The sequence below is a fragment of the Sesamum indicum genome, linkage group LG6, assembly GCF_000512975.1.
Source record: "Sesamum indicum cultivar Zhongzhi No. 13 linkage group LG6, S_indicum_v1.0, whole genome shotgun sequence".
In the NCBI taxonomy this organism is placed as follows: Eukaryota; Viridiplantae; Streptophyta; class Magnoliopsida; order Lamiales; family Pedaliaceae; genus Sesamum; species Sesamum indicum.
In genome coordinates, this window is record NC_026150.1 from 3,176,634 (window position 1) to 3,201,971 (window position 25,338).

Consider the following 25,338-nt stretch of genomic DNA (forward strand, 5'->3'; position numbering starts at 1 on the left):
ACTTGCCTCATATATGTATATATATATATATATATATGTGACAACACTAACAGACACAACGAGAACCCCACAATCATTATAGTTAATGTTTTTATCCTTTCCTCCTACAGCAACAGTGACGCTTGATTGCTTCTATCTTTTTCTTGTACTATTACAGTACAAATGAAAAGGAAATGAATTTTGATAATAGGTACATATGTTGTTGTCTGGTGTTGTGTTTCTTGGCAGAAAGAGGAAAATAACTAGAAACATTATCTTAATTAAAAACTTCTGCCAGCATATGGCTTTACTGAAGAGTCATTGGGACCTTACTGTTCCAAATTATCTACACTTCCCCATAAGTAATAATAAAAAATAAATAAATTATCACTGATTGCAGTAATGTCTTCTTCATGGGACCACAACAAGATTGAAAAGAAGACCTTGGTTGGCTGTTCCAATGAACGATTTACCTCTCCCTGGACGTTACTAGTAGGTGAGAGTAAGGCCTTGAGCAGAAATAACAATGTGTATAGCAGAATTGAACGACGGAGGAATTAACGACCTGTAGGTAGAGTAGGAGGGGGGTTAGTTTGCCGACTAACCCTATGGTAGTAGTATTCTTATCGTGTAATACCAGTCAGCAACGGTGCTTTTATGTGTCATAATACTCAATTGAACTGCAGATGTCTGAGAAGTTTGGGCATTTCTATGTGATGGGAAATCAAAGTCCAAGAAACGCATACTTAATTATTCTTAATTATAATCAATCTATAATTTTCCAGACATTGTATATACGAAAACATAATGAAGCCAGATTCCATATTGCTTGATTGACCCAACAAAGATGCCTTCCAATTAAATTAAAAATCTTTCCACTGTCCAGATAATAGCAATAATTTAAATATGGTTTTTAATTATATCTTTTGTACATGCAAAATGTAAATAAAAATCATACTTCAAAGGAAAATAATATTTGATAACAGATCAAAACATGTTACCGCTAAGATTGAACCTCATCTCTCAAAAATATTATTTTTCTACAACCAGAAATACGAATAAAAATTTAACAAGTAATGCATAATCCAAAACATATGTTCACTAATCAAGCAAACACTAAGAAATTTTAACACAAAAGCAAGTAATTGAAGAACTTCTAATTGATATAAATATGTATCTAATGTTACACTTGCACATGCTTATACATATTTCTTTCATAAAAGGGAAAGAAATAAGATTGGTACAACAAGAATCCCATGGGACTTAGCAGTATGCCTCTGGCCTTTGACCTAAACAAAGGGATAAAATTATCATTTTAGCTATATAACATCTGCAAAAACCAAGAAAACATCAAAGCTCAATCCCATGAAACAAATTGGGTCAGATAGTTAAAATTCATGTTTGTCCCTCTCCTTTCAGTTCAGTTCTATTACTACAGGTCCACCGGATATGAACAGTGCCAAAAACAGGATTATAGCACAAAGCATTCTTGCAACCCCTTCTGTTCAAACAGGAGCATGGAGGTACCTGGCAATTACTTTTAGCAATTACAAAATTCCCATTCTTCTTTTGATAAGTCCAGGAACTCTGAGTGTCCATCTTCATACATGATCTTTTGAGGCAAAAAGACAAAAAGAAATAAATAACTAAGCTCAAATTGAAAACATGCCATCACAAAAGTACATTGCTGCCTCACCAAATGTTTTCTTGTGGTGTTATTGAACTGACTTATTATCCCAAAGGACCTGACAAAGTAAAGCATGCAAGATAATAAGGCATACAAAGTGAGAGCAAAAGAGCGCTTGATGGGTGATTCAAATATTTCGTATTTCTATGTCAAAATTATAATGCATGCAGGAACATATTTAGCAAACATAACAGGGTAGGGAAATGGTATAAAATGCAACAACTAGAAATATTTTCTATCCCAAGTCGAAATTCTCATTCAAGTCTCTTGCTCATCCTATAACAAGGAGGCATTGGCATCATGCAAGAAAAATGTTCAGTAATTATGTTCATCCAGTGAAGCAATTGTCCATGCCTATCGAGTAATTATGATGTCCAAAGATTTTGAGTTTCCTGATCCTTTCAAGATGACAGTCATCCAATTTCGCTTATATCAGAGCTTTTGAGAATATATAATCAGTTATACCTTTTGTCAGGAAAGTGTAAAATTCTTATTACTGAACCAATGCAATTATGGCGATGCTTTCTTCTCCGAGCAGGATCATTCCTTGAACCTCCTTTAAAGTCCATAACAACCACCATCATAAAGAGATGTCCCAGCAGAAAAGTACATTACGAACAGACATGGAAAAGAAAGAGAAACCATAGGAAGCTGGAGCACCCACCTAAACCAGGAATTCCATTCGTATACACCTTCAAGGAAAGATGATGAGCAACTCAGTATCCATTTCACCAAAATATTCAAGACCAGAATACAAACATTATAGAAGAGAGCATATATAATATGTCCAGTTTGTGTGTTAAACACGCACTATAAATTACAGCTGCTCAGTATTACCACTCGCAGCAAGGAAAAAGCAACTGTGGAGACTCCCACCTTTGAGCATAGAACTGCATTGACCTCTGTAGCTCAAATTAAGGGTTCTTAGGTTCAAGTGTTTGTTTTTTTTCCTCACAAGTTCTGTTTCTTTAGAGCGGATAGATAGCCTGTTATCTACCTTCTCATCATTCTTTTGCCATCCATCCACTCATCAAAACCTAGTTCCTGTTTTTTCAATAGCCAATAACCTATACCAATACTCACCAAGGAGATCCAGTCCACCTTCTCTTCGGTTCAAAGTATCTCACATTTCATTTTCCTTTTAGTGTTGATGCTTCTTACAAGTAAACTAGCGGATCTCGAATCCCCAATTTCAACCTGTTAGTTATTATCACCAGGACATCTATTTGGAATAAACACACAAAAACACTGCAGAAGTGTCTAGTGCCAAATTCCCAGCATCAGAGATACAATGGATCAAAGCCTTTGAACCAAAGAGCTTCAGACGCAATCCGCATGAAGTATAGCTCTGAAGTTTCATCTGGCAACTCAATGGCATTCCTCATTTGAAGATTGATTCATGGAAAGATGTCTGATACATGTATCTTTCTTCTTCTTTCAGCTCTCAACTCTCAAGCATATGGTTTAAGACAGGCTTGTTAAATGACTTAAATTCAGATCCCTTTACTCACATTATATTAATATGTAATGGTTTCTCATCCCATTTCTTGAAGTCCGTCCTACAAGCCACAATCATTCCACGTAATGTAAAGGGCAGCCGACTCATTTTTTATTTCAATGCATTGCTAAATTTCGGCTGCTCACAAATTGAAGCTAATGACAACAGGGAATCTCTGGTTGGTATACTAGACGTTCTTATTAGACTATACTAATCATGCTAAAAACTTGAAAAAGATAGTGCAAAGCAAATACAAGCGCTAATAACTTTTCCAGTTAATTCAGCCAGACATGCTTCCAAAATCCGTTTGATAATTACATTTCACATAAAAATAACTGGAACTTACAGGTTTGTTTAATTCTACTCCTTTCACTTTGAGAGAGTTTGCTGCCACTTGGCATGCTACTATTTTCAATGCAGCATCTGAAGAAGGCATTTTTGGTTTATTGGGTTTAACTCCCAACTTCTTCCGGCAACCTACAGCACCACAGTGACAGTCTTGATCTGCACCAAACTGCACAAACCTACTATGCTTGTCAAAGGGAATGCTAAAGTTTTGTCCTGAGAGAACAAATGCACTTGATCAAAGAAGCTTCAGAAATTGGTAGTGCAAGCTCATACTGATAGTCATAGGTCAGATGCTCGCCCTTTTTAATATCACGAGTTGCAAAAATGCCAATTCTTGTCTCGCCATCTATCATCCTGGTGGAGGATCGGTCAAAGAAGTTAAAGAGCAATCTTTTAAGATAGTTCAAACAAACAAAGATTTGACTGACCATTTCTGCATCTCAGTATTGGGACAGCAACTGTGATTTATGTATCTCGACTTATTTCCCTTATAAGTGGCATCTATCACCATGTCTCGATTGATTTCACATAGGTAAAAGTTAGTTTCCCCACGGTGTTTCATTTTCCAAAGTCTTTCCTCACATGTTTTATCATCTATAACTGGAAGGTAAACAACACATTTCACTTTCAGCTTATAGCATCTCTTTATAAAAGAAACATACAGAAGTAAAGAATTTATACCCTCTCCCACATATTCTATCACAAACTCTCCTTGTTTGATGTCTTCTTCTGCAACGACGCCAATTCCGCATTTCTCAGTCTGAAACAAATACTTTGACTTACTCAAATGAGACTAATATATATCAGGTTGAACAGAGCAACACAGAATAAGGCCCACGACTTCAATTGATTTTTCATCCATTTTGATTACAGAAAATCAGATTCCATTTGAAAATGTGTGCCTACTGTAGAATCACATCAACCAACCTATAAAGACAATTGTGCCACAGACAGTCTGAAATAATGGCATAATGCCGGCCTTCTTTAACATGAAGATAAGCTAATATAGCTTGCAGATGTAATTCATTATGCCAGCACCATGCAGGGAGCACTGTTCTTGCGTTGCAATATATAATAGCAGAAGAAAACATGTCAAAATATAGTTCTAACTTCTAAGACATGAAACTAAGAAGATGAAATGCCAAGGAAACACACAGATAGAATAAGTTGATCTACAAACTTATGAGAAATAAAATGTGAAAATAGCACATGAATATCTTTGGCAATGTCAAGGAAGAGTTGTATTCATGGAAGCCTATCACACATGTAATATAGAATCAGTGCATAGTAAATTGTGTATACAACATTATTAATGCATTCAAAGTTCCTTTACCATATAGATAACGAAGCAGAACCGTTACCTGCTCAATTTTCATCTTTTTCATGAGCCTTTGATGAAATGGCTTATTCAGACATGAGCTCCCACAGTTACAGCCCGAAGAGCAGCTAGATCTTAGCATGCTGTGAAAGGAAACAAAGCTACAAATTAAGCAAAACCTCCTCGATCCAACTTGAGGGTTCAATAAACTTAAGGCATCAACAAATATATAGATGAAGACACTTGGGGTGTGGGTATGAAAAAGAAACTTGGTATGTTGATTTTGTCTTTCCCGGATCCAAGTGGCACATGTTACGGAAGAGAACCAAAGTTATGAAGTATTTCAAATTTCCCCCCTAAAATTATGTTTATTTGTGAATTCTATCCTGCATACAACATTGGTCTGACCTTGGTGTCCAAATACACATTAACAGTAAAAAGAACCAACTGTCATGATTTTCTTATAAATGATAGTAGAAGTGAATGAGTACCTTATAGCTATTAATGGCAGTAGTAGTGGCAATGATAGTAGTAGAATATTTTCATTTATCATATTAGCTGAACATGAAGAAATTCAAAAGTATCCGGGTTATCAAATTCAAGGACCCTGGGTCAACCAGCCTAATTACTGAGCATGGACCATAATGCATAAGTAAATAAGAAAAGCACAAATTGCATAAAAAAAGAGTTATGTGTAACAGTAACAACACAGAATGCAGAAACCAAAGGATGGATAAAAAATATCAGAATAACTATATTAAGATGACAGAATGTAAGTTGGTAAAGATCATCATCTGGCAGACAAATATATCAACCCTTCTGAATGCATGAGATCCTTTCTCGTGCTCCCTAACTTGTATGGAAAAAATAATATCTGCTCAATGCACCAACATAATCACTTGAAAAATTGATAGTTCAAAAAATCGTTGCATATTAACCATAATGGAAGAATTCTCCTTCACATTAAAGGCACAGATCCAGAATAACAACTGCATGTATATACATGGAGGAGAAGTATCCTAGAGGTAAGAAAATGTCATATTCTTGGGATCAATTTAAACACCTAAACTTTCATCAGGGCACACTGTACATTTGGCAGTCTCAAGTTGCAAGAGGAACTAAATTCTAGTAGTGCGAACCTGCAGAGACAATCTTTGCCACAAACACCAGAAGATCCAGCTGTTGAGCTGCATGAACAAAAGATACCATCGTCCTCCAAACGCCTTTTCATCTTCTTTGTCAGGTATACATCTTAATGAGAGTTAAGATCAACCAAAAATGATCCCCGCAAAAGAAGAGACGACTCATAGGAAAAAATAATCATAACAAATTGTAAATGCAAAAATAACAATTTTGAGATGATCGCTCAAACTGGAAAAAGCATTCAAAATACCAAGCAACAATACCGAACAGGAACAACAAGCAAGGTCAAAACTAATGCATATGGATACTGCGCCTGATAAAGGAGTAGGATGTAGGTCTCCATTTATTTAACGATTCTGGAAGTTCAAAATCAACTGGACTCCCAATCTCCTCCACCAATTTATTGAATACTTGCCTAATCCCAATGCATTCAGCATTCTGGTTAAAGAGAGTTATAAATAAGAACGCACAGACAGTCAGAGATCATGAGTGTGTGAGAAAAGACTAGGGTGAGAGGAGAGAGGAGAGAGGAGGGGGGAGCTTGAGCTTCTAAATATAATGTACAAAAGTATGAATATGACATTGCATTATACCTAGACAGTTCAAAGAGAAAGAAGGGACAAAAATCTGGTGGAAGTAGAAAGTCAACCCCAAGTAGGAAAACCCCCTCAAAACATATCAAACATCAAATGCAATTAAGATGAATTAAAATGAAATATAACTCAAGTACAGAGAGAAACTTTTCCATATTGGATGAACATTATCAATTATGCTACACATATTTACACAACAAAATTTTAACATTCACTCCTGATATGGATCAAAGGTGCGTAAGTGATGAAATGCTTGCCCTTCACAGTCATATCCTAATTTAGAGGAGACTGACCAAAGACCTCCACGTAATCAGACTCATTCTTATCCTATCACTATACACCTCAAAAATCACAACATTCAAGTATCAAAGAAACACTACATGCATAGCCCTAAGGAGGTAGATTTCAAACAAGCAGTTAATCTTCAAGGCACTAGCAATCACCTCCAGTTAAAATACCCGTTTCATACATGAAAAACAATACTTGACGTCAAGCAACCTTGACCCCTATTTTCTGTCATTTAACAATGTAACAATTGAAAGTACTTTTTGTTCTCAAAATATAAATAGGGGGTACTACTTTAACATCCTGCATGCTGCGGAGACAACAGAAACAGAGTTAACAAAATGGAAGCAAGAAATGGATTTCCTGTCTTTCCATCAAAGAACTTAATAAAATAATGTAAAATACCAATGCTATAGTCCAGTCAAAGAGCCCTGACTTCAGCCTAATATATACATTCCACTCTATCACCATGACCAACCAACAATATGAGATGTTAATGTTGCAAGAAAAACCACTCATATTCGTCCTAATGCAGGTTAATGTTAAACAAAAACGCACACCTTATTCATATTACTTTTTCTAGGAAACCCTTAGTGCCTTAGGTTTCTAACATGACGAGAAGAAATTTGAAGCACAAACAAAACAAACTTGCAAATGATGAGGGCAGAAATGAAGATCAAAACAAAGGTAGCAAACGAAGAAATACGAAATGTAAGAGCTAATCTTCAAATGAACCTTCTTCATTGCAGGCATGGCCCTGACACAACTGCTCACTATTGAAAGGGAATTATTTCTGCAAAAGCAACATAAGAAGTTAATGATAAAGGGAAATTAAAGAGGCAATAAATCAACATGGCATGTCAAGAGGCAATAAATTAACATGGCATGTCAAGAGGTAATAAATACCAACATGGCTTATCAAGATTTTGCCCCCATGCATTTTTATTACAATAAACAATCGAATTTGCTTGTTACAAAATATGACAACAATACAACACACAAACCAGAATTACTGAGTTGCAGTACATGAAGCTGAAAATAGAAACTGAGGAGAAGATGATTCAGATTTCATTCCTTTTCCCTGCTAGAAATGAAACAAAAAAGATGTCAGCCAAATTGTGATACAACGTACCAGTAAACGCAAAGAACAAAGTTCATTCCCTCAGACCTCTCTCTCTAACATCAAGAAGAAATACAAGTTAAACGACAAACAATAAAAAAATAAAAACTTAAACATCAAGAGTCCAAGACAAATAGAAGAAACAGAGAAAAATTTTCATCACTTACATTTCAAACGATTGTTCTACCAAAACGGAAAAACCCTCTGTTAAATGTAACCGAAAAAAGAAATACAGAAACCAGAAGACAAAATACTCGCATAAGCACACTCTACAGACTAGGGTTCAAGCATTCAGTTAAAAGGCAACGTCAAGAAAAACGAACACTCAGAGAGAAGAAAACTTCCTCACCGGCGTCTGGGGGAACCAAATTGACAGCTGCGACTTCTCTGCAACACCGGCACTGTCTGAGTGCGTGTGTGTGTGTGTGTGTGTGTGTGTGAGAGAGAGAGAGAGAGGGGAGGGGCAGTAAAGAGTCAACGGTAATTTTGAAAATGACGAAATGGGATTAGCAACATAACGGTCTTCTTCTTGTCTCGTCGCCAACTCAGCATTTAGGATTTATGGGCCAAAGCCCACTGTCTGGTTGCTTTGTGGCCCAACCCATAAATGGGTCTACTTTGTGGAGATTCCTTTTTTCATTGAGTTAATTACGTTTACACCTCATACTTTCAGAAAATGTACTTTCTTTTATAAAATTTAAGATAAATTATATTCATCTTTTCTATAATTTATCATAACTATCAATATCACCCTATTATTTAAAAAATTACTCCCAGGATTGAAAATAATTATGTAACTAATTGATGACGGTAGGAAATGTTGATATTACCCTTAGCAGATTTAAAAAATATAATGATATATATAAATGAAAATATCTTTGGAAGTGCAAAGATTTAAAGGCCCTTTTGTATGTTTTTCTTCATTCTCGCGTGAATGAGAAGATGAAGCATCAACCAAGATACTTGGCATCGTCTTCTTACCATTATTTCTGTCAGTTTCGCCCAAAAATCAAAGATAAGAGGCTGTTGTTTTAGAGCTCGAACATAGTGCACAGGTGTAGTTGTGTAGAGATAGCCACATTTCGACTATTTTGGAGATACCAGGTAAGAATACTCACTCAAGTGAATATGTTTTATGATATGATAAATGCTACATATGAAGCTTTGTATTTTTTATTTTTTTAGTTTTTCATCAAAAATTGTGTATTTTCCTCATATTATACAAACGAACTCATTTCAATACTTTTATTTATTTATTTCTTTTGGTCTTTTGGAATAATATCTGAATGATAGATGAAGTATGGGTTTTTTATGCTATTTTATCTCTTATTTCATGTTTGATTTCAGTTTTTGAAAACAAAAATCCAAATGCTAGCTATAATATCAGGTTAGAAATTGGGGGTTTTGAAGTTAAATTTTTAAATTACCATGCATGCATTCTGTTAGATATCTTTTTTGATTGTTCTGAAAATCATCTATTTTGAATTGTGATGAAATATTCTTATATTTCCCTTGTTGATTGTTTGTCCCGATGATGGGTAGGTATTTGATTTCTTATTATGTTCTTGATGTTTGATGGATAGTTTCGCATTATTTGAAATATTTTTGGAAAGATGTGATTTCATTGTGAAAATTTTACGACTATATGTAAGCTTCTCGAATATAATAACAAGTTCAATTGCAAAATAAATCTTAGAAAGAATTAATCAATATATCATCAATTCTGTCATCCAACCTCTGAATTAAAACTATGAAAGCCATGATCCATCACTTGCACTACTATCGTACCGACTCCAAAGTGGAGATAACTCACAGCATATGATGTTATTTTATAGTTTTCGAAATAAATTTTTGTTGTGCGTAGTAAAAGAATTCGGTTTCAAATAAAAGTTTATTCCCTCTAATTATTTAATTATTAAATATATTATTTTTTCTTAAAAAAAAAAGAAAAATGCCTAAATTACAGCAATCCCTAGAAACAATCCCTAAATCGTATTCACACCCACCCACTTCAGATGGTTGCATCCATTCTTCCAGGAACCGTAGAATTCATAAGAAAATTTGAATATCCTCTACTAAATCTTGGTCTTTCCCCCTCATTTTTTCATACAAGACACCAACAACTCACCTGAGTTCTGCCAGCTTAAAGAAATCGAACCATCCACCTACGGAGCTCGAAGAGACATCCGTACAGCATCATCAGCTTCTCCCGATTACCGACGTCGCCGCCGCTATTTTATCTTGGAAGAGACGCCATCAGATTAATTTAAACACACACACACACACAGGTAATTACTTAAGAAAAAACCCTGTTTTAGCTTTCTTCATTATCAGTTTCTTCACTGATATGTGAAAGTCGTGTTTCGTTGCGTGAAATTAAATTCCTGTTACTGTTTTAGATATTTGGGATTATGTGGTGTTTCAAGTTTTTTTACATGACGATTGATTTTGTAGATCACAGACTGCTCTTGTTAATGCTTTCTTACACCAGTTTCATAGCCAACTTGTGAAAATTTGGAATTTCTCTAGTAAAATGTTATACATATATTTAGTGAGATTTTCAGGAATGGATTGGTTAACTTGGAGTCATATTGGTGTCCATCAAAGACACTTGGTCTCTGAGGCTTTTGTTTTTGTGTGTGTGTGTGTGTGTGTGTGTGTGTGTGTTACTTTTACCTTTTCATTCTGTTGTTGGAAATTAGGTTCCAAGTTTTAAGAGCTTGTACAACGTGTAATAAAGGGTTGGGAGAATGTTATGTGATGAATTAGAGTGTAAAAGAATGACTGGCACATACATTAGTGAGTTGAGCGAGTGTAATAGAGGGGATAACGATTTAATATATCCTTGAGTATGGGAGTTTTTAGGTTGGAATTGGTCATTAAACTTGAGCATATAAACTTGTAGGCTTTTGTTAATCTGATCAAACCTTTTAACTGTCTGGATTTGATTTATTTTCAATTTTTTAGGTTTGAGTTTGATGTACATCTTCCCGCACAGGTAATGTCGCCTATATGTTTCTAAGTGTGTCATAAATTGACGAGTGAACTCTGCTTAGGATATTAAGATTGTTTCGGCATGACTTTGCTTGTAGCTTGCACAGTTTCCTATTTAATTAGTTTTGAGGACATTATTGGATCTTCAAAAAATGATTCTTTTATCAGTGAATTTGATTATTGCAGATATGTATTTGACAGATTGTTTTGGTCACTAGTAAAATCTAGGATTTGTTTTGAAGTTAAATTGGTTCAGTGCTACATTGAGTTATGCCTTGACCATCCGTTTCTGAACTCTTGAAATGTCTTGGCCTGAATTCAGATGCACGAGACTTTTGTAATTGATTGTATTTCATAATTTTAGTTCATATCACAAACAGTTTTTATCACCACATTTATGTATTTTCAGTTATTTTCTCAAAGCTGGAGAAAAACTAGCTCTGGTCAAGCCAATAGACATGGTACTCCTAGATCCTTGATTTCAGCTCCATGGTGTATTAAATACTCAAGTTTCAAATGTGTTGCCAAATAGATGAGAATCATCTACTAATTTTTTTAAGTTGAACAATAGTGGAAGTATTTTATTGAAGATACTATTGGTTAGAAAAAATAAAGTTGATGTGAAAAGTGTACTTAATAAATTTGGATTACTTTTTAAAAAATAAAATAAGATAAACTACTTATAGTTATAATTAATTATTTTTATTGGTCATATCTAAATAAGAGAGTCTTTGGCTGGGCTATGGCCTTATATTGTGGTCTTAAAATATTAATCAATATCTGTATGTACTATATATTGAGAGAGAATCTCTTTTTTATGCCACTTTTTTTATCTGTTTCTTTTAATATTTTATTTAAATTATTTATTTATTTATCTATTTTTCCATTCCCTCTTTATTTTTGTGATAGTTTTTTTTTTTTTAAATTTTCATGTCATTATTTTTTTTATAATTTAAATATTAACTTATTATTTTGCGTATACTTAATCAAATATTTTTGTTTTTAATATTATTATAGAATTTGCATACACTTAGATTTTTCATAAATTATTTATCATTCTATTACTATTAATGTCTTAGGTAATTCAGTTTTATGCTTCCTTGTTGTCTACATATGGCGTTTTTTTGCCTAGGTACTTATTTTGTATGGACATTTTTAGTTTAATAATTCCGTTTAGTAGATGTGATTATAGGACAAGAACTTATTAAATTTATTGTTTGGGCTCACAATAAATTAAAAGTTGCTTTTGCTACTTAGCTGATTGCCTTGGTCATCGTAAAAAAATTGAGATTAGTAACCATACAAATTATGAGATTTTACTAATAACTTTAAAACATATCAATAATCACACTAACAACATTCAAAGGGTCTAATCGGCACTGTCAGGGCTGGCCCAAAGGTAAGTGCGTGAGATATTATAACCATGGAGCGGCGTCCACACTTATGAATCATACTGAATCTCAGGTCATTTTTCGGCCCGAAAGGACAAAGATTGAAGCCCTCCTAAACAGTCCGGTAAATTTCCAGGCACGGAAAATCTCCAAGGCATTTATAATTTCTTAGCATCTATGATTTTGGAGTTCAGATTCTTCTAAATACTTCTAATTTGTCTCATGCTTATTATTTTAGGTTGATTCATGGTGTTGATCCATCGAATCAAAATGCACTGAATGGTCGCCGCTGAGTGATTTGAACTAATTTATGTGCAATTATTGTGCGTATAATCGCTTTAATCGCCGCTAGTATTTGGATTTAAATTTGCTGCCTTTGAGTTATACCTTGCCTGTAGAACTGTTGAAGTTAATTGTCTTTGAACCATCTTTTGAAGCTTTGCTATTGTTGTTCCTCTCGGGAAGGATAGATTTTACTGGTCATTAGAAATTGAGCGGCTAATTAGATGTTGTGGTTAAGCTGATGGACCATCTGTGAAACTTTTAGTTGAATAATAATTGTAAAATTAAATAATAAATAAAATTCCATTTTGCCTTTTTTTTTTTTTCTAATTATTTATTTTTTAGTGTGCTATATGAAATAGAAACATTTCCTGGTTCAGAGTGGGGAATTTGTTTTGGTTTGATGAGATAAGGCAAGCAATTGCTTTGTATAATTGCTCTTTGTAGATTTTCCATGGACAACATAGTAGATTCCTTGAGTAGCGCGTATCAGGAGTTTATTGCAGCAGCAGCTGGTGTTTTAGAGGCAAAAGAAAGTTCTGGTGGCCAAAAAACTCCAGCTACTGATGCTGCACTCGAAAACTTTAAGCAGCGGTGGGAATTGTTCAGAGTTGCTTGTGATCAAGCAGAAGAGTTTGTGGAATCTGTGAAGCAAAGAATAGGATCTGAGTGTCTTGTGGATGAGGCCACTGGTTCGGTTGCTGCTAAACCAGGGCAGCCTGTTCCAAGTGGTCTTCCACCTATTAGTGCTGTTCGCTTAGAGCAAATGAGTAAAGCTGTTCGATGGTTAGTGATTGAATTGCAACAGGGATCGGGGGCTGGAGGCAGTGCTTCACACGCCAGCACTAATGCTCCTTTTGATGCTAGATTTACTGAAGATGCTGCTCAATAGGTATGGCAAATACTCGTTTTACTATTTGGTCAATGGCTTTTTTAGTACAAAACTGTTTTACCAGGATATAATTGGTTTGAAGGCCGCAATAACAAAGTTTTGTCGCACTTTTTAAATGAGTGGTGCATATCTTCCTCAGGATATGAAAGTAACTTTGGGTAGCTATTATGTGTATTGGTAAACATAATTTGTCCTGATAGGGTTAGATTCTAGATATATAAATAGGAGAACTGGTTAAACCAACATTACACATTTTGAATGTAGGGGAATGATTTGACGGGCAGCCTAAAATCTCATGTTATATATGTTGTATTGTGCCTTTGTGTTTAATTTTGACATGGTATTTGTTGGGGCATAATGGAAGAGGGGTGTGTGACTGTAGGTGAAGCACACACGAGCAGGAAAATGAATATTCTCTTAAATTTAGAAGATTAAGGACATACCACCGCCTGTATATAGTAGCCAGGACTGATAATGTGAGTTATGAATGCTCCATTTCTAGTCTTTCATAGTTCTTTCTCTCTCATTCTCAACATTATATTTGTTATTTTCTTGACCTCCAATTGTTAACTTGCATGGAATATCAATGCCCCCTTCTTATATATCATTTGGTTGGGAACAGCGAGTCTGATTTCTGTTTATGGTTTGGGATTTGGGATCAAAACTAAAAGCAAGATTACAGCTTTTAGCCTTTTGATCGAGTTAACAGTGTCAAAAGAGAAACATTTACTCCTGCGGTTGTCTTTGCAGGGACTGGAGCTTCCATCTCATTGTCGTGTTGCTAGGCAATTGAAAGTCGTTTGTGTTAATCTTCAGATTGTAAAGTCCAGGGAATTTCAATTTTCACTTCAGTCGATGTCTGTCATAGATGATAATATGATCAAGAATGGAGTTCACGCTCGTCTGTGGTAGTTTAGAGCAATACACTACATCTCCGAATACTCAAAACTTTGACGATGTTATTTTCTTTGCTGTGTAGGTTGAGACGCTACAGAAACAATGAGCATCTGCATGCTAAACTAAGTAGGCTCGACATATATCATCATCTTGTTTGGAGGCTCATATGAAGTTCATCAAAAGCAAAATTGTATTTTGATGTCCAGACTCTTCATGGAAACAGACAGCCGACTTTCGGGCCTTCATAGCATGTACAAAGAATATCGACATAATTTCAATGAGTAAAATTTATTTTGGTACTCAACTTTTGTTGTTAATACCATTTTGATATTTGAGTAATTATAAATAACTTAGTCGGTACGTGAGTTTTAAAATTAATATCATTTTGCTATTCAATTCATTTTTTTTAAAGTTCTTCGATTATCATTTCTATGCGATGATCATCTTACCCTTATATATTAAAATAAAAAAATAAATATATTAAAAAATATATATAAACTTGTATCAATATATTTTGCCTTTATTTGAATGGTTGCGAAGTATTTTGAGTTTAACTTTTAATATAATTAATTATTAAGTAATGAGTTGTCTTATAAATATTGATAAATAAAGTTAGTAGAAAAACAAGTATAATAACTCATATATAAAATGATGAAAGTCATATGGTCAAATAAAATATATTGGTTACATTTTACTAAAAAAGAAATTGGTGTATATATATATATATATTTATCTAAGAGTAAATAGCATTTACATAAAAAGAAATAATACAAAAATAAATAAAAATATCAATTGAATATAAAATTAATATTAATAACAAAATTTAGATATTAATTGAGTGATTTATAATTACGCCAACCGTCCGCCTCTCTCGCGCGCGCGCGCAATAATAAAACTGCAAGTGCGAGCGAAGTCATGCAGAGTTCCTGAAAAACGCACAAATTACTGGTAACTTCTTCTTCATCTCCCTCTCCTCTCTCCGACTATAACACTGTTTTCAATATTATTATGTTGCTCTTTTTACTTTACTTTGATGTGATGCAATTTATCCAAGTTTCGTTCTTCTGCTGGCAAGATTAAGGAGAGAATGACACTGATTAGTAGCAGTAACTTACGGGCTCTGTCTCTGTTTCCATTCCATGTTAGGTTCTTTTTCCCGATATTAGATGTGCTGGAGCTCGACTTCGTTCGTCCGTCATGTTCCTCCGCTGGCTCCAATCAGCGTTAGTTGCTGTCTGTATTGGCTTTTACGCTCAATTTTACTTTGATTTTCATGACAGTCGTGTTTATGGCTGTAGTTACCATTCGAACAACATGATTTTGAGTGGTTCTTGGAGGGCCTTTGTGTAATTCGAGGAATTTGGTATCGGTAATTCTTTGATTGGGTTTGTTTACAGAATTTTGGATTAGGGATGAAATGCACAAGTTCTATGCACGGATCTGCGCAGTAAGTAACTGCACTTGTTTGTTTCCTTTCTAATTGATTGTTTGGAGAAACACTTGCCTAAACCAAGAAGGATTATGCCACATCTGCATGATATGAATACCATCACTAACATATCACATCCTCGAACACCTGGTGTACTTGAGAATTTTCACTGTAAATGGTGCGGTTATTGTCCCTTGATAATTAGCAAGGTGATGTGAGTTTCAGTTTTTAGAACTTTTTATTTTTATTTTTATTCTGTGACAAGTTGAGGGCAAAAATTGATATCAAATGGGATGTACTAGAAGCTGTTCTACTAATTATATAGGGTGGGGCTGTGTTTAGGTACTTGGAGTGTAGGGGTTTGAAGATTACATACTGTTATTGAATTAAAGGTCCATATGCATGCAAAATTCAACCTAACTTCATAATGCATTCTAAAGGAACAGGTACGTTATTTGGCCTAAGTAAGACGAAAGTTTAAAAGAGACCCGGAAAGAATCTGATAAACAAGACGGGTACATGTGTTACCTATCATAAGTTTGTGTTCACGGTAAAGCTGATCCTTGAAAGGTGCTTGAATGCTAATAGACATTCACACTGGTGAACCCATAGGTATCAGTTTGGGTTGCTCTTGGCATGCAATTCTCATACTTAGCCTTGGGAGCATAATCTCTGTTGCTTCTGTACGTGAAATACTTAAAGGATACATGTTCTCAAATTGTTAATATTAATTCGGTCTAAAATTCTGGCAGACTGGTGATCTTGGGCTTCGCTTACTCTGCCACATTATCCATTTCTTTGTGAGCATTTGGTACTTTTTTGTGGGACTGATGAACACACTTGAGAGCTTTCTTATCTCCAGTGGTTTGTTTAAGCGGTATAGAGATCTTGATATTAGTAAAGTTAAGTACCTGGCAGTCGTTATAGACAGTGAAGAAGCTCTTCAGAATCTTAATGTCCTTCAGCTCTTGCGATGGCTTGCAGCCATTGGATTGAGAAATGTATGCCTATATGATAAAGAAGGTACAGGGGCAATAACAATGTAAAATGATCTTATCCCATTTCAAATCTTTGTTTGCTGAATCTCTCATTTAGTAACTGCAATTTGCTATTCCTTTTATGTTGTAGGAGTGCTGAAGATATCCCAAGAAGCCCTCAAATTATGGCTGAAGAGTGAAAGAACATCAAATGTAAACTGTCAGTTCTATGTTTCAGCAGTTGTCTATTGAATCATCAACTATGATATCCATATGCTGAAATCTGACTTTTGACTGACTGAACATGAAACATTCAGGTCTTTCTCTTTAATTGAACTTTACAACAGGTTTACTAACATTTAGAATTTGTTATTTTCTGTGTATCCATGACGAACTTTTCCTGTCAGTTTGTGATATACTTGTTGAATCTCGCATGATGCAATGGTGCCTATTTTAACTACATATACTGGGACAGGTGAATAAAATTGTTAGACGACATCGATATACATTTCCATGTCCAGAACTGCTATTATAAATGGGCCTCTAATCCAAACATGAGCCATCTTTGCACAGGAAACTACTGGCGACCCACTTTTTGAGTAGAAGAATATGAGTTTGGAAGTGATTTCCTTTTCAGATGGGAAACATGCAGTTGAAAAGCAGCAAATGTGCTTTTAAAGAAGCACTATTTGAATGGCAATACATAGAAGCCAAACCTGACAGAGTCAGACATGGCAGACGCTCTTGGCGAAGTAGGTACATTTTTTTTCTATATATCCCAATTCCATGTTTGTGATTTCATTCTTTCTTTAGCATTACATACAAAGAGTATTTCCTCTGGGTTTGCAGTCACATCCATATTTTTGGTGAACTCAGGGCATGGGGGAGCAGAACCTGATCTCATGTTAATTTTATGGGCCGGCAAGATGCCACCTGGGCTTTCCATCTTGGAGAATTCGTCACACTGAGATGGTGCAAGTGTTTTTATTAAACACTATTATTCACTCAAATTGGCAACTGTTTTGTCAACATTATGAGGGGTAATCTATGATAGCAAGTGAACATTCTGAGATCAGGAACAACTTTTTAGACTTTGAGTTCCTTCATCTACAGCTGAACAGATTTGTGTAAAAGCCATCGTAAACTAACAAACAATTAGAATAACAACACATCAACCAAAAACAAATGAGTATTGTGCCTATATGTAGCTTACATATGTACGACTGCAGCCAAAGCAAATCCCTATCATGGGTTGCGTTTATCTGTATCTGTTGGCGGCTTAACCTCGACTAATTAATTTGTAAATATCTCAATCTTTTCTTTTCTAGAGCATGTCGTAAGTATATTGGAGTACTGGAGTTTCAACTATACGCTGATTGCAGGCACATGGGACCACTGAAGTCTATGAAATTTGGTGCCCTCATGAAAGCCATTCAGAGGTACACTGTGGTGCATCAGAACTATGGTACGTATATCTACTTCAATTATAAGCTTTGTCCGTTAGTGAATCCCCCACCCTTAGATTTTTGTGTTTAACCCACGACATTGTAGAATTTAAACTTAACGTAAAGGGCTAAGCAAATAGACAATGGAGCCTATTCACAAAGGGATAAAAGAAAGAGAGCCAATATTTTCTTACAAACCACTTAAGGGATAAGCAGATAAATGACGGAGCCAATTTACAGAGGGAGAAAGCTATTGATACCATTCTTCTTTGCCATCCGATCCTGCAGATGAACTTTTTAAGATCAAAACGAGAGATTTTAATTTCTGAGTTGTCTATTAGGGTTTTAGGATTTATAAACGTTCATCAAATGTAGAATACTTGAACACAGATTAGTTTACATCTTTTTTTACATTTTATCACCTTTTTGTCCAAAATTCTAACTTTCTTTTCCAGGTACATGAAACCGTATGCTTCAAGCCTTCAAGTGGCGAATTCTTGTACAAGAATAACATATTTATTGCTGATAGCAAAACCTCTAATTGATACATGGTTATGGATTATTAGGTTCTCTACCTTTTTGCCATCAGCTCTATACAACTGCTATTCAACAATATTATGTTGGGTAAATTACAACCACCTTTCCCCAGATACGGCATAATTATGAGTTACCTTTCGTTGTTTGAAAAATGCCCCTTTTATTTTAACGGTTGTTTAACAATTAGTCCAATCCGTTAGGTCTCCATTCATTTTTTGTGGCGAACTAACTAAAATATCCTTGTAGATTAAAAAAATAATTTTATTTATTTTTTCAAAATTTTTAACTTTTTCTATGGACTAAACAGATCATTTTTTTATAATTTTAAAATTTTTTTCATCCACCATGTTCGATATTTTTATATACTTGTAATTTTTTTTTAAAAAAGTTACAATAAGGGTAAAATACAATTTCATAACTCATCTGAGTTACATAATTTCATCAAATATTAGAGGATATTTATAATTTTTCAAATAACGATAAGGTATTCGTAATTATGACTGGAGAGAGTAATTTATCCTATTGTAATACAACCTATAGATAATCCTCAATCCCTCTCACCCCTTCAATAATTGTACTGATGTTGCAACTATCTTTGTGATCATACTTGGGAGGAAAGAATGGATGTCTTAATATCAGTCTCACTGAAATTTCCATCTGGCAGTTTGAGAAACACTTATAATCAAACAAATAAGGGCAGATCTGACATTGCAAATAGAAGCTCATTCTTCCCCACAATGCGGATGTCACTTGTTTTACTTTACCATATTGCTAAGCTTTAAGTAATGCTTCTTAGGTCAAAATGTTTCAAAGATTCAATACATTTATCTACTCTCAGATGGATCCATTCTAAAATTGGTGTTACTAAATCAAAAAGAAAAAAAAAAAATGGTGTAATATCTGAGGATGATACATCCGCAACCAGCTCAATGTTGGGCCTGTTTGCCCTGATTGCATCTCATGGTACCAGAGCTGTGTAAATTTAGAATGTGATTGTACGGATTCAGCTGTCTTGAATATATGCCTCTGCATTTAGTACTCTGTTTCCAAAACCCCATCAATGAGACCAAACTCCATAGCCTGCAAAGAAGAAGAGAGTAATGGTTAGGAGAGGCAACTGATGCTGTTCCCAGGGTTTTTATTCCAAACCGGAGATGAAATGGAGCTAGTGAAAAAGTTATGAAAAATTTGAAAATTCAAGTCAGAGGAATGAACATCTGAGAATATTCTGTATTCGAGTCATATAACTGCAAAATAAGAAATTTAAGTTTTATCTCATACATTTCTGTCAGTTTGCTTCATTGAATAAATAATTTTAATTTTAGTGCTTAGAGACTACTATCTTCTGTGCTTCCCTATGATTCAGCCATTTACGTGCTCCTCTCTCCTCCACCCTCTTACCCAACCCGACCAGCACATCATCAGGATTCAAGACAACTTTTGATACAATCTTTAAAAATTTCATATAAAAAAGAGCAGGGCATTCTAACATCATTACCTCAGACACAGACAAGAAACGGTCTCTCTCTGTGTACTGTTGCACCTTCTCAAGAGATTGGCCAGTAAAGGCAGCATACATTTTATCGATTTTCTGCAATCAATAATCATTACGAAAAAGTTAGAACGATATCACGCATACTAAATCTCACGACAAACTAGATATATTATTTATTGCATTATGGTCATCCAAATCTCAGTAAAGTATTCCAAACATAAAAGAACAGCCATCAATTCTGTCTCATGCTCATCCAAGATCCCATGAAATGCCACAAGTTTGTTGAACGACACCAGAATTTCACAAAATTTCAAAATGAACTCCAGGCTCAGCATAAGATCATAAATTATGCATTTTCACTAGGTTTTCAAAAGGAAAATATTTTGGGGACACCCTAGAGCCTTTCTCGGGCACAGGTTCTGCTGCTTTAATAGGAGCCGGAAAACTGCAATGCATGACAATATACCAAAAGACATGCATGCATCTGCAGATTCTAGTTTGCATTCAACCAAAGTAATATACATCACAATTATCAAGAAGCTAGTAAAGAATGTTAAGAATAGATAACAGGAAACTGACATGACGAGATTGAACAGCTTCATTTACTTGGCGCCTTACATCTTCCACATGACCCTATGAGCAGAATAAGTGTGTGAGGTCCAATATAAACAACCACAAGAAAGAAACCAGCTCGAAGTGAAACAATACTCAGTAAAGAAAGTGTTTAATGAAACTCCAGTCATGATCAAATTATTTTCTCTGAGGTTTATAATCCAGTCAAAATCCTTCGAATGGCCAATACTCACAATCACAAACCTGTAGCAGGCTAATGAAGTTATATAAAATAGCAGCAAAGTAGGACCGTAAAGATGTTTGGACAAGTTCATAGAAGGCATTTGGATGGACAAGTTAAGTCGTACTCACAAATACTAACAGTAACTTTAACTGAAGAGATCAACCTGAAAGCTTTCATCAGATGGTTTTATTGAAAAGGAATTTATGACTCAATAGTGAATATGGCCATTCGTAAAAGTTGTAGGCCAGCCTAAATAAATATGATGGGCTATAGCTTCATTTTATTTCATATTTAGTGAGGGAGAAAGAATAACAATGATCTCTTTATAATTCATCATGCAAATTCCTGGTTTAGCCTCCAAAACAAGTTGGATGGCACATGGTGTAACCTTCCCACTCTAGATCTAATTTCTTCCTCCAAAATAAATACCCATTAAGAAGTCAGTTCATACCCCGCACCCACTTTGTGGTTGATGTATCATTATACGGGCATTTGGCATTGCATACCGCATTCCCTTTTCTCCACCAGCAAGAAGAAGTGCACCTTGGCTTGCAGCTACCCCGAAACATACTGTGCCAACCTTTGGCTTTATCTGAAGCAAACATTCATTGCATAAAAAATGATATTAGAAAATGGTTGAGCAAGGAGAAGAAAGCTGCACGCTTGAAACTTACATAAGACATCACCCAAAAATTAAGTAACAATTAAGATTGGTCAATGAATGCAAATTTAAATAAAAAAATTGAAACAGAAGCATGAAACCAAATTCAATCATACCCAGGACATGCAGTCATATATGGCCAAGACAGAGTATGTACTTCCACCTGGGCAGTTCAGATACATCTAACAAGGAAGACAACAATAAATGTAAGCAATAGGTCTAGATAGGGCCTCAATACTCTTGTGTGTGAAATATATTGAGAAGAGCTTTAAGGGAAAAATGTACACACCAAAATATCGGATTCTTCATCAATTGTTGCCAATGTCACTAGTTGCGATATAACTCTCTGAGCTACTTGTGAATTAATTGGCTGCCCAATAAAGATTATGCGATTTCTGAACAATACTGTTGAAAGATCTAAAGGTCCCCCAGGAGTCATCACTGCTGGCATGATGGGTGGATTCCCTTTTTTGGCTTCTATCACACCATTACTGATAAAGAATAAATGTTGGTCAACTTGTAGCCAAAATCAACAACTGTACTGAGGATAATAATACGCCTAATAAAAAACGAATTGCAAGTCAATACACATCAGCCAAACAGGATCTGAATGAGAATCGACAAGCAAAAATGGATTGACTCAAACTCAATGCAAATAAACTTACACATTAAAAACCAAAACTGTAATTGGTTACTAGAAAATCTACACTTAAGTAATCCACATGGGTAGCTATCATAATCATCATTAACCAAGTAAAACTATGTTCCAGGTTTCCAGATAGTTCACCTCTGCCAGTAAAATTACACCACCAATCCTGTAGCCCAAAACTACTAGGTTTGCTATGAACTAACTACAGATATGTTCACAACTTGACCACCCCTTGAAGCCAGCAAAACAGATATCCACAGTTAAGAGCAGGTCTTTCAGAATTCAGACCTATCATAAATTTCAATTAACTCTAAAGTGTGACCAATCTTGTGAAGTAAGCTACTAGGCTAGTTTGTTTATATAAAGCACATACCTGTCCTTAATCAAACACCCTGTAAAACCACAAATGATATACATTGAGAGTGAGACCCATTTCAGATACATGTCTATGATATTTATTTTGACCTACATAGGCTTCAACATCCTGACGTAAGCATACAAGCGCCACATGCAAACACAGAAGTCCACCACTGTCTTCAAGCATGAGAAAAAGTATCAAAAAATTGTTTTTCCACCCGTACTCAGACACAGCTCTAATAGCAGATTTTCTGAAATATCCTAGTCATCAAGCACACATCATAGTCCACCCAGAAAAGTTTACAAAATTAATATTGAATGCAGAAGAAGTAACCTTGGATTAGAATAAAAATCACCCTGGTGGTCATGCTTTAAAGGCAATCTGCTTCTTCTACTAGAAAATCCTGGTAATATCACAAAATAACCCTAGTCAATATCATTCCTCATGACCAGCCCATCCCCCACCAAAATAAATAAATGAAAAAGAGCACACATGAAAATGAAAATTGCTAAATTACAATAATTAATCATCAAAGTACCAAATAAAAACTGTAACTTAACATTTTTTTATTTCAAAGCAGAAACTTAACTGCTGCAGAATGCAGATTTTGCAAATACATACCAATTAACGAAGAATCGCCATAGGAGCTTGACAGAGCTGAAATTACAGGTCTCAAAGTTAAGTTTCTGCTCAAGAGGAGAAGAACGAAGTCAACTAATAACAGGATTAAGCAAAAGTAAAAAAGAAGTTCGATCAAGATAAATACGAACAAAATTATAGAAAAAATTGTCAAAATTTAGACAGATGCAGGAACAAATTACCGCTGCGGAAACAGTGGAAAAGATGAGACTTTGTAACCAGGAGAAGCGGTTGATAGGCTTAACGACGTTGCCATTGCTGACGTCACCATTCTGCGAGCTGTATAGGCGGATAGAACGACCCGAAGAGGTACTATTTGGGGGGTTTTGGACTCAGGCTTAGTTATTTTTTCATTGTATTCAAAATAAATAAATAAATTACAACAAATGCCCTTAAGTTTCTAATAATTTCAAATACATCTCGTTATTTTAAAATTATAAATATTCTACAAATACCTTCTTTATAAAAACTTGTTATAAGAGGATATTTGTGTTAGGTATTGATAATTTCAAAATTGTATTTATAATTTTTTAATAACGAGAACCCTTTAATTTATATTTTGTTTATACAAATCATTCTTATCTTTTAAATAATTAAACACATAGCCATCAAAGTATCATTGTCATTTACATAATTCATTCCTTAATTTTTTATAAAATTACACACACGTCCTGAAATTGTTAATATTTTTTACACAAACTATCTCTATTTTTTAGCTGTCAGAGATAGTTTTTGTAATTATAGAAAAAATAAAAATAATTTCGTTTAAATAAATTATAAGTTATGGAGTGTGAATGTAATTATTTTTATTTATAATTAAGTCAAATTTCAGATGATCTACAAAACATTAATAAACATAAGTCTGTCATCAAATGGGGATGTAGCTCAGATGGTAGAGCGCTCGCTTAGCATGCGAGAGGTACGGGGATCGATACCCCGCATCTCCATATTTATCGTTTTTTTCCTTTTTATTTAATAGTTTATTGCATTACACTACGTGGCAGCTTGGCATTCGCTAACAGAGTCCACTACTCTCAGTACGAGACACAGCGACACACTCCTCAATGCGCTGTGAGTGAATGATTATCCACGTCACACACCAGATAACAAGACTCCCCGCCCCCAGCTGCTTCAGTTCACGGATTTTTCTGTATTTCACACATCGCAGCCAAGAATCTGCTGCCTGAATCAAAATCTTGAAACACCCCAGAAAAGAAATCACCGCCCCAAGATTTCGAGATTTGAATGGGGAAGACAACGAGGAAATTGGAGGTGGCGTCGCCGGTGCCGGCGGACATTGACATAGCCAATTCGGTGGAGCCACTTCACATCTCCCAGATTGCCGAGGACCTCAATCTCAGCCCCCAACATTATGATCTTTACGGGAAGTACAAGGCTAAGGTTGTCTAGATTCCCATTTCTTTGTTTTTGTGTGTACTGTTTTGCATCTGTCTCTTTATTCATACTTGGGTATAGTTTTTTCTTGGGAATTTTAAGTGGGTTTTGTGTATGAGGATCATCTGTGTGTATTTACACTTTTGGTGTGTGTTTTTGTGTTGTGAGTTAATGTGTATTGGTTTGAGGATTATAGGTTTTGTTGTCTGTGCTTGATGAGCTTAAAGGAAGTGGAGATGGATATTATGTGGTGGTTGGTGGGATTACTCCAACACCTCTTGGAGAAGGCAAGTCCACTACTACTGTCGGTCTGTGCCAAGCTTTGGGGGCTTTTCTTGATAAAAAGGTATGAATTGTTGCCTATGACCCTTTTGTATTCTGATTCAATGTATGTTTCATAAGCTTGTTTTAATCAGTTTAACTCTGACATGATTCAGAGTTTGCTTCTCAGTTTTTCTGGAAGATGAACAAAAGAAAACAAAAGATTGGGTTTTGACATTGTTTGATTTTGTAAATAATATGCAAAATTT

General features: G+C 35.1%; 5 protein-coding genes and 1 non-coding gene across 34 annotated transcripts in view; 4 read left to right on the forward strand and 2 right to left on the reverse strand.

Moving 5' to 3' along the window:
• On the reverse strand, positions 1,101–8,515 carry LOC105163523 (histone-lysine N-methyltransferase ASHH3). 5 transcript variants are annotated; one of them, XM_011081898.2, is made up of 15 exons: positions 8,321–8,515; positions 7,856–7,932; positions 7,587–7,644; positions 6,282–6,411; positions 5,970–6,081; positions 4,874–4,973; positions 4,194–4,272; positions 3,941–4,112; positions 3,786–3,866; positions 3,511–3,688; positions 2,331–2,358; positions 2,132–2,222; positions 1,676–1,724; positions 1,507–1,591; positions 1,103–1,268 (listed from the first exon to the last, which is right to left on the reverse strand). In XM_011081898.2, the coding sequence occupies exons 3-14, from the start codon at positions 7,602–7,604 to the stop codon at positions 1,520–1,522; spliced, it is 1,110 nt and encodes a 369-aa protein (XP_011080200.1). In that variant the 5' UTR covers positions 7,605–7,644; positions 7,856–7,932; positions 8,321–8,515; the 3' UTR covers positions 1,103–1,268; positions 1,507–1,519. The 5 variants fall into 5 exon arrangements, with proteins under 5 accessions (XP_011080202.1, XP_020550173.1, XP_011080198.1 ...); XM_011081900.2 differs by having other exon boundaries at positions 1,101–1,591; positions 7,878–7,932; XM_020694514.1 differs by having other exon boundaries at positions 1,101–1,591; positions 7,878–7,935.
• Positions 9,944–14,731, forward strand: LOC105163524 (mediator of RNA polymerase II transcription subunit 32-like). Of its 11 annotated transcripts, XM_020694957.1 has the most exons (6): positions 9,944–10,259; positions 11,375–11,426; positions 12,430–12,480; positions 12,595–12,679; positions 13,086–13,530; positions 14,281–14,731. In XM_020694957.1, exon 5 carries the CDS (start codon positions 13,093–13,095, stop codon positions 13,528–13,530), a length of 438 nt encoding a protein of 145 aa, XP_020550616.1. In that variant the 5' UTR covers positions 9,944–10,259; positions 11,375–11,426; positions 12,430–12,480; positions 12,595–12,679; positions 13,086–13,092; the 3' UTR covers positions 14,281–14,731. The 11 variants fall into 11 exon arrangements, with proteins under 11 accessions (XP_020550616.1, XP_020550614.1, XP_020550617.1 ...); XM_020694955.1 differs by lacking the exon at positions 12,595–12,679; XM_020694952.1 differs by having other exon boundaries at positions 9,945–10,259; positions 12,595–13,530.
• Positions 15,213–18,965, forward strand: LOC105163525. 15 transcript variants are annotated; one of them, XR_002287245.1, is made up of 7 exons: positions 15,213–15,375; positions 15,574–16,879; positions 16,985–17,150; positions 17,241–17,308; positions 17,407–17,589; positions 17,710–18,298; positions 18,734–18,965. XR_002287245.1 is itself a non-coding variant. In XM_020694505.1 (7 exons), the coding sequence occupies exons 1-5, from the start codon at positions 15,515–15,517 to the stop codon at positions 17,268–17,270; spliced, it is 549 nt and encodes a 182-aa protein (XP_020550164.1). In that variant the 5' UTR covers positions 15,213–15,514; the 3' UTR covers positions 17,271–17,308; positions 17,407–17,589; positions 17,710–18,160. The 15 variants fall into 15 exon arrangements, 10 of the variants coding, with proteins under 10 accessions (XP_020550164.1, XP_020550161.1, XP_020550157.1 ...); XM_020694505.1 differs by lacking the exon at positions 18,734–18,965 and having other exon boundaries at positions 15,213–15,650; positions 15,825–15,874; positions 16,609–16,879; positions 16,985–17,046; positions 17,710–18,160; XR_002287244.1 differs by having other exon boundaries at positions 16,985–17,589; positions 17,710–18,133; positions 18,216–18,298.
• On the reverse strand, positions 19,519–23,731 carry LOC105163526 (ATP-dependent Clp protease proteolytic subunit 6, chloroplastic-like). Its single transcript, XM_011081915.2, has 9 exons — positions 23,596–23,731; positions 23,396–23,460; positions 23,108–23,177; positions 22,057–22,258; positions 21,884–21,949; positions 21,558–21,698; positions 20,890–20,943; positions 20,314–20,406; positions 19,519–19,895 (listed from the first exon to the last, which is right to left on the reverse strand). The coding sequence occupies exons 1-9, from the start codon at positions 23,682–23,684 to the stop codon at positions 19,848–19,850; spliced, it is 828 nt and encodes a 275-aa protein (XP_011080217.1). The 5' UTR covers positions 23,685–23,731; the 3' UTR covers positions 19,519–19,847.
• On the forward strand, positions 24,288–24,360 carry TRNAA-AGC. Its single transcript has one exon. It is a non-coding gene; the product is annotated as a tRNA-Ala (tRNA).
• The window catches only part of LOC105163527 (formate--tetrahydrofolate ligase), a 3,510-nt gene continuing 2,662 nt past the window's right edge, over positions 24,491–25,338 (forward strand). Inside the window, exons 1-2 of the mRNA XM_011081916.2 lie at positions 24,491–24,814; positions 25,005–25,154. Coding sequence (XP_011080218.1) covers positions 24,659–24,814; positions 25,005–25,154 — 306 coding nt within the window. The 5' untranslated portion in view covers positions 24,491–24,658. The remainder of the gene's footprint in view (positions 24,815–25,004; positions 25,155–25,338) is intronic.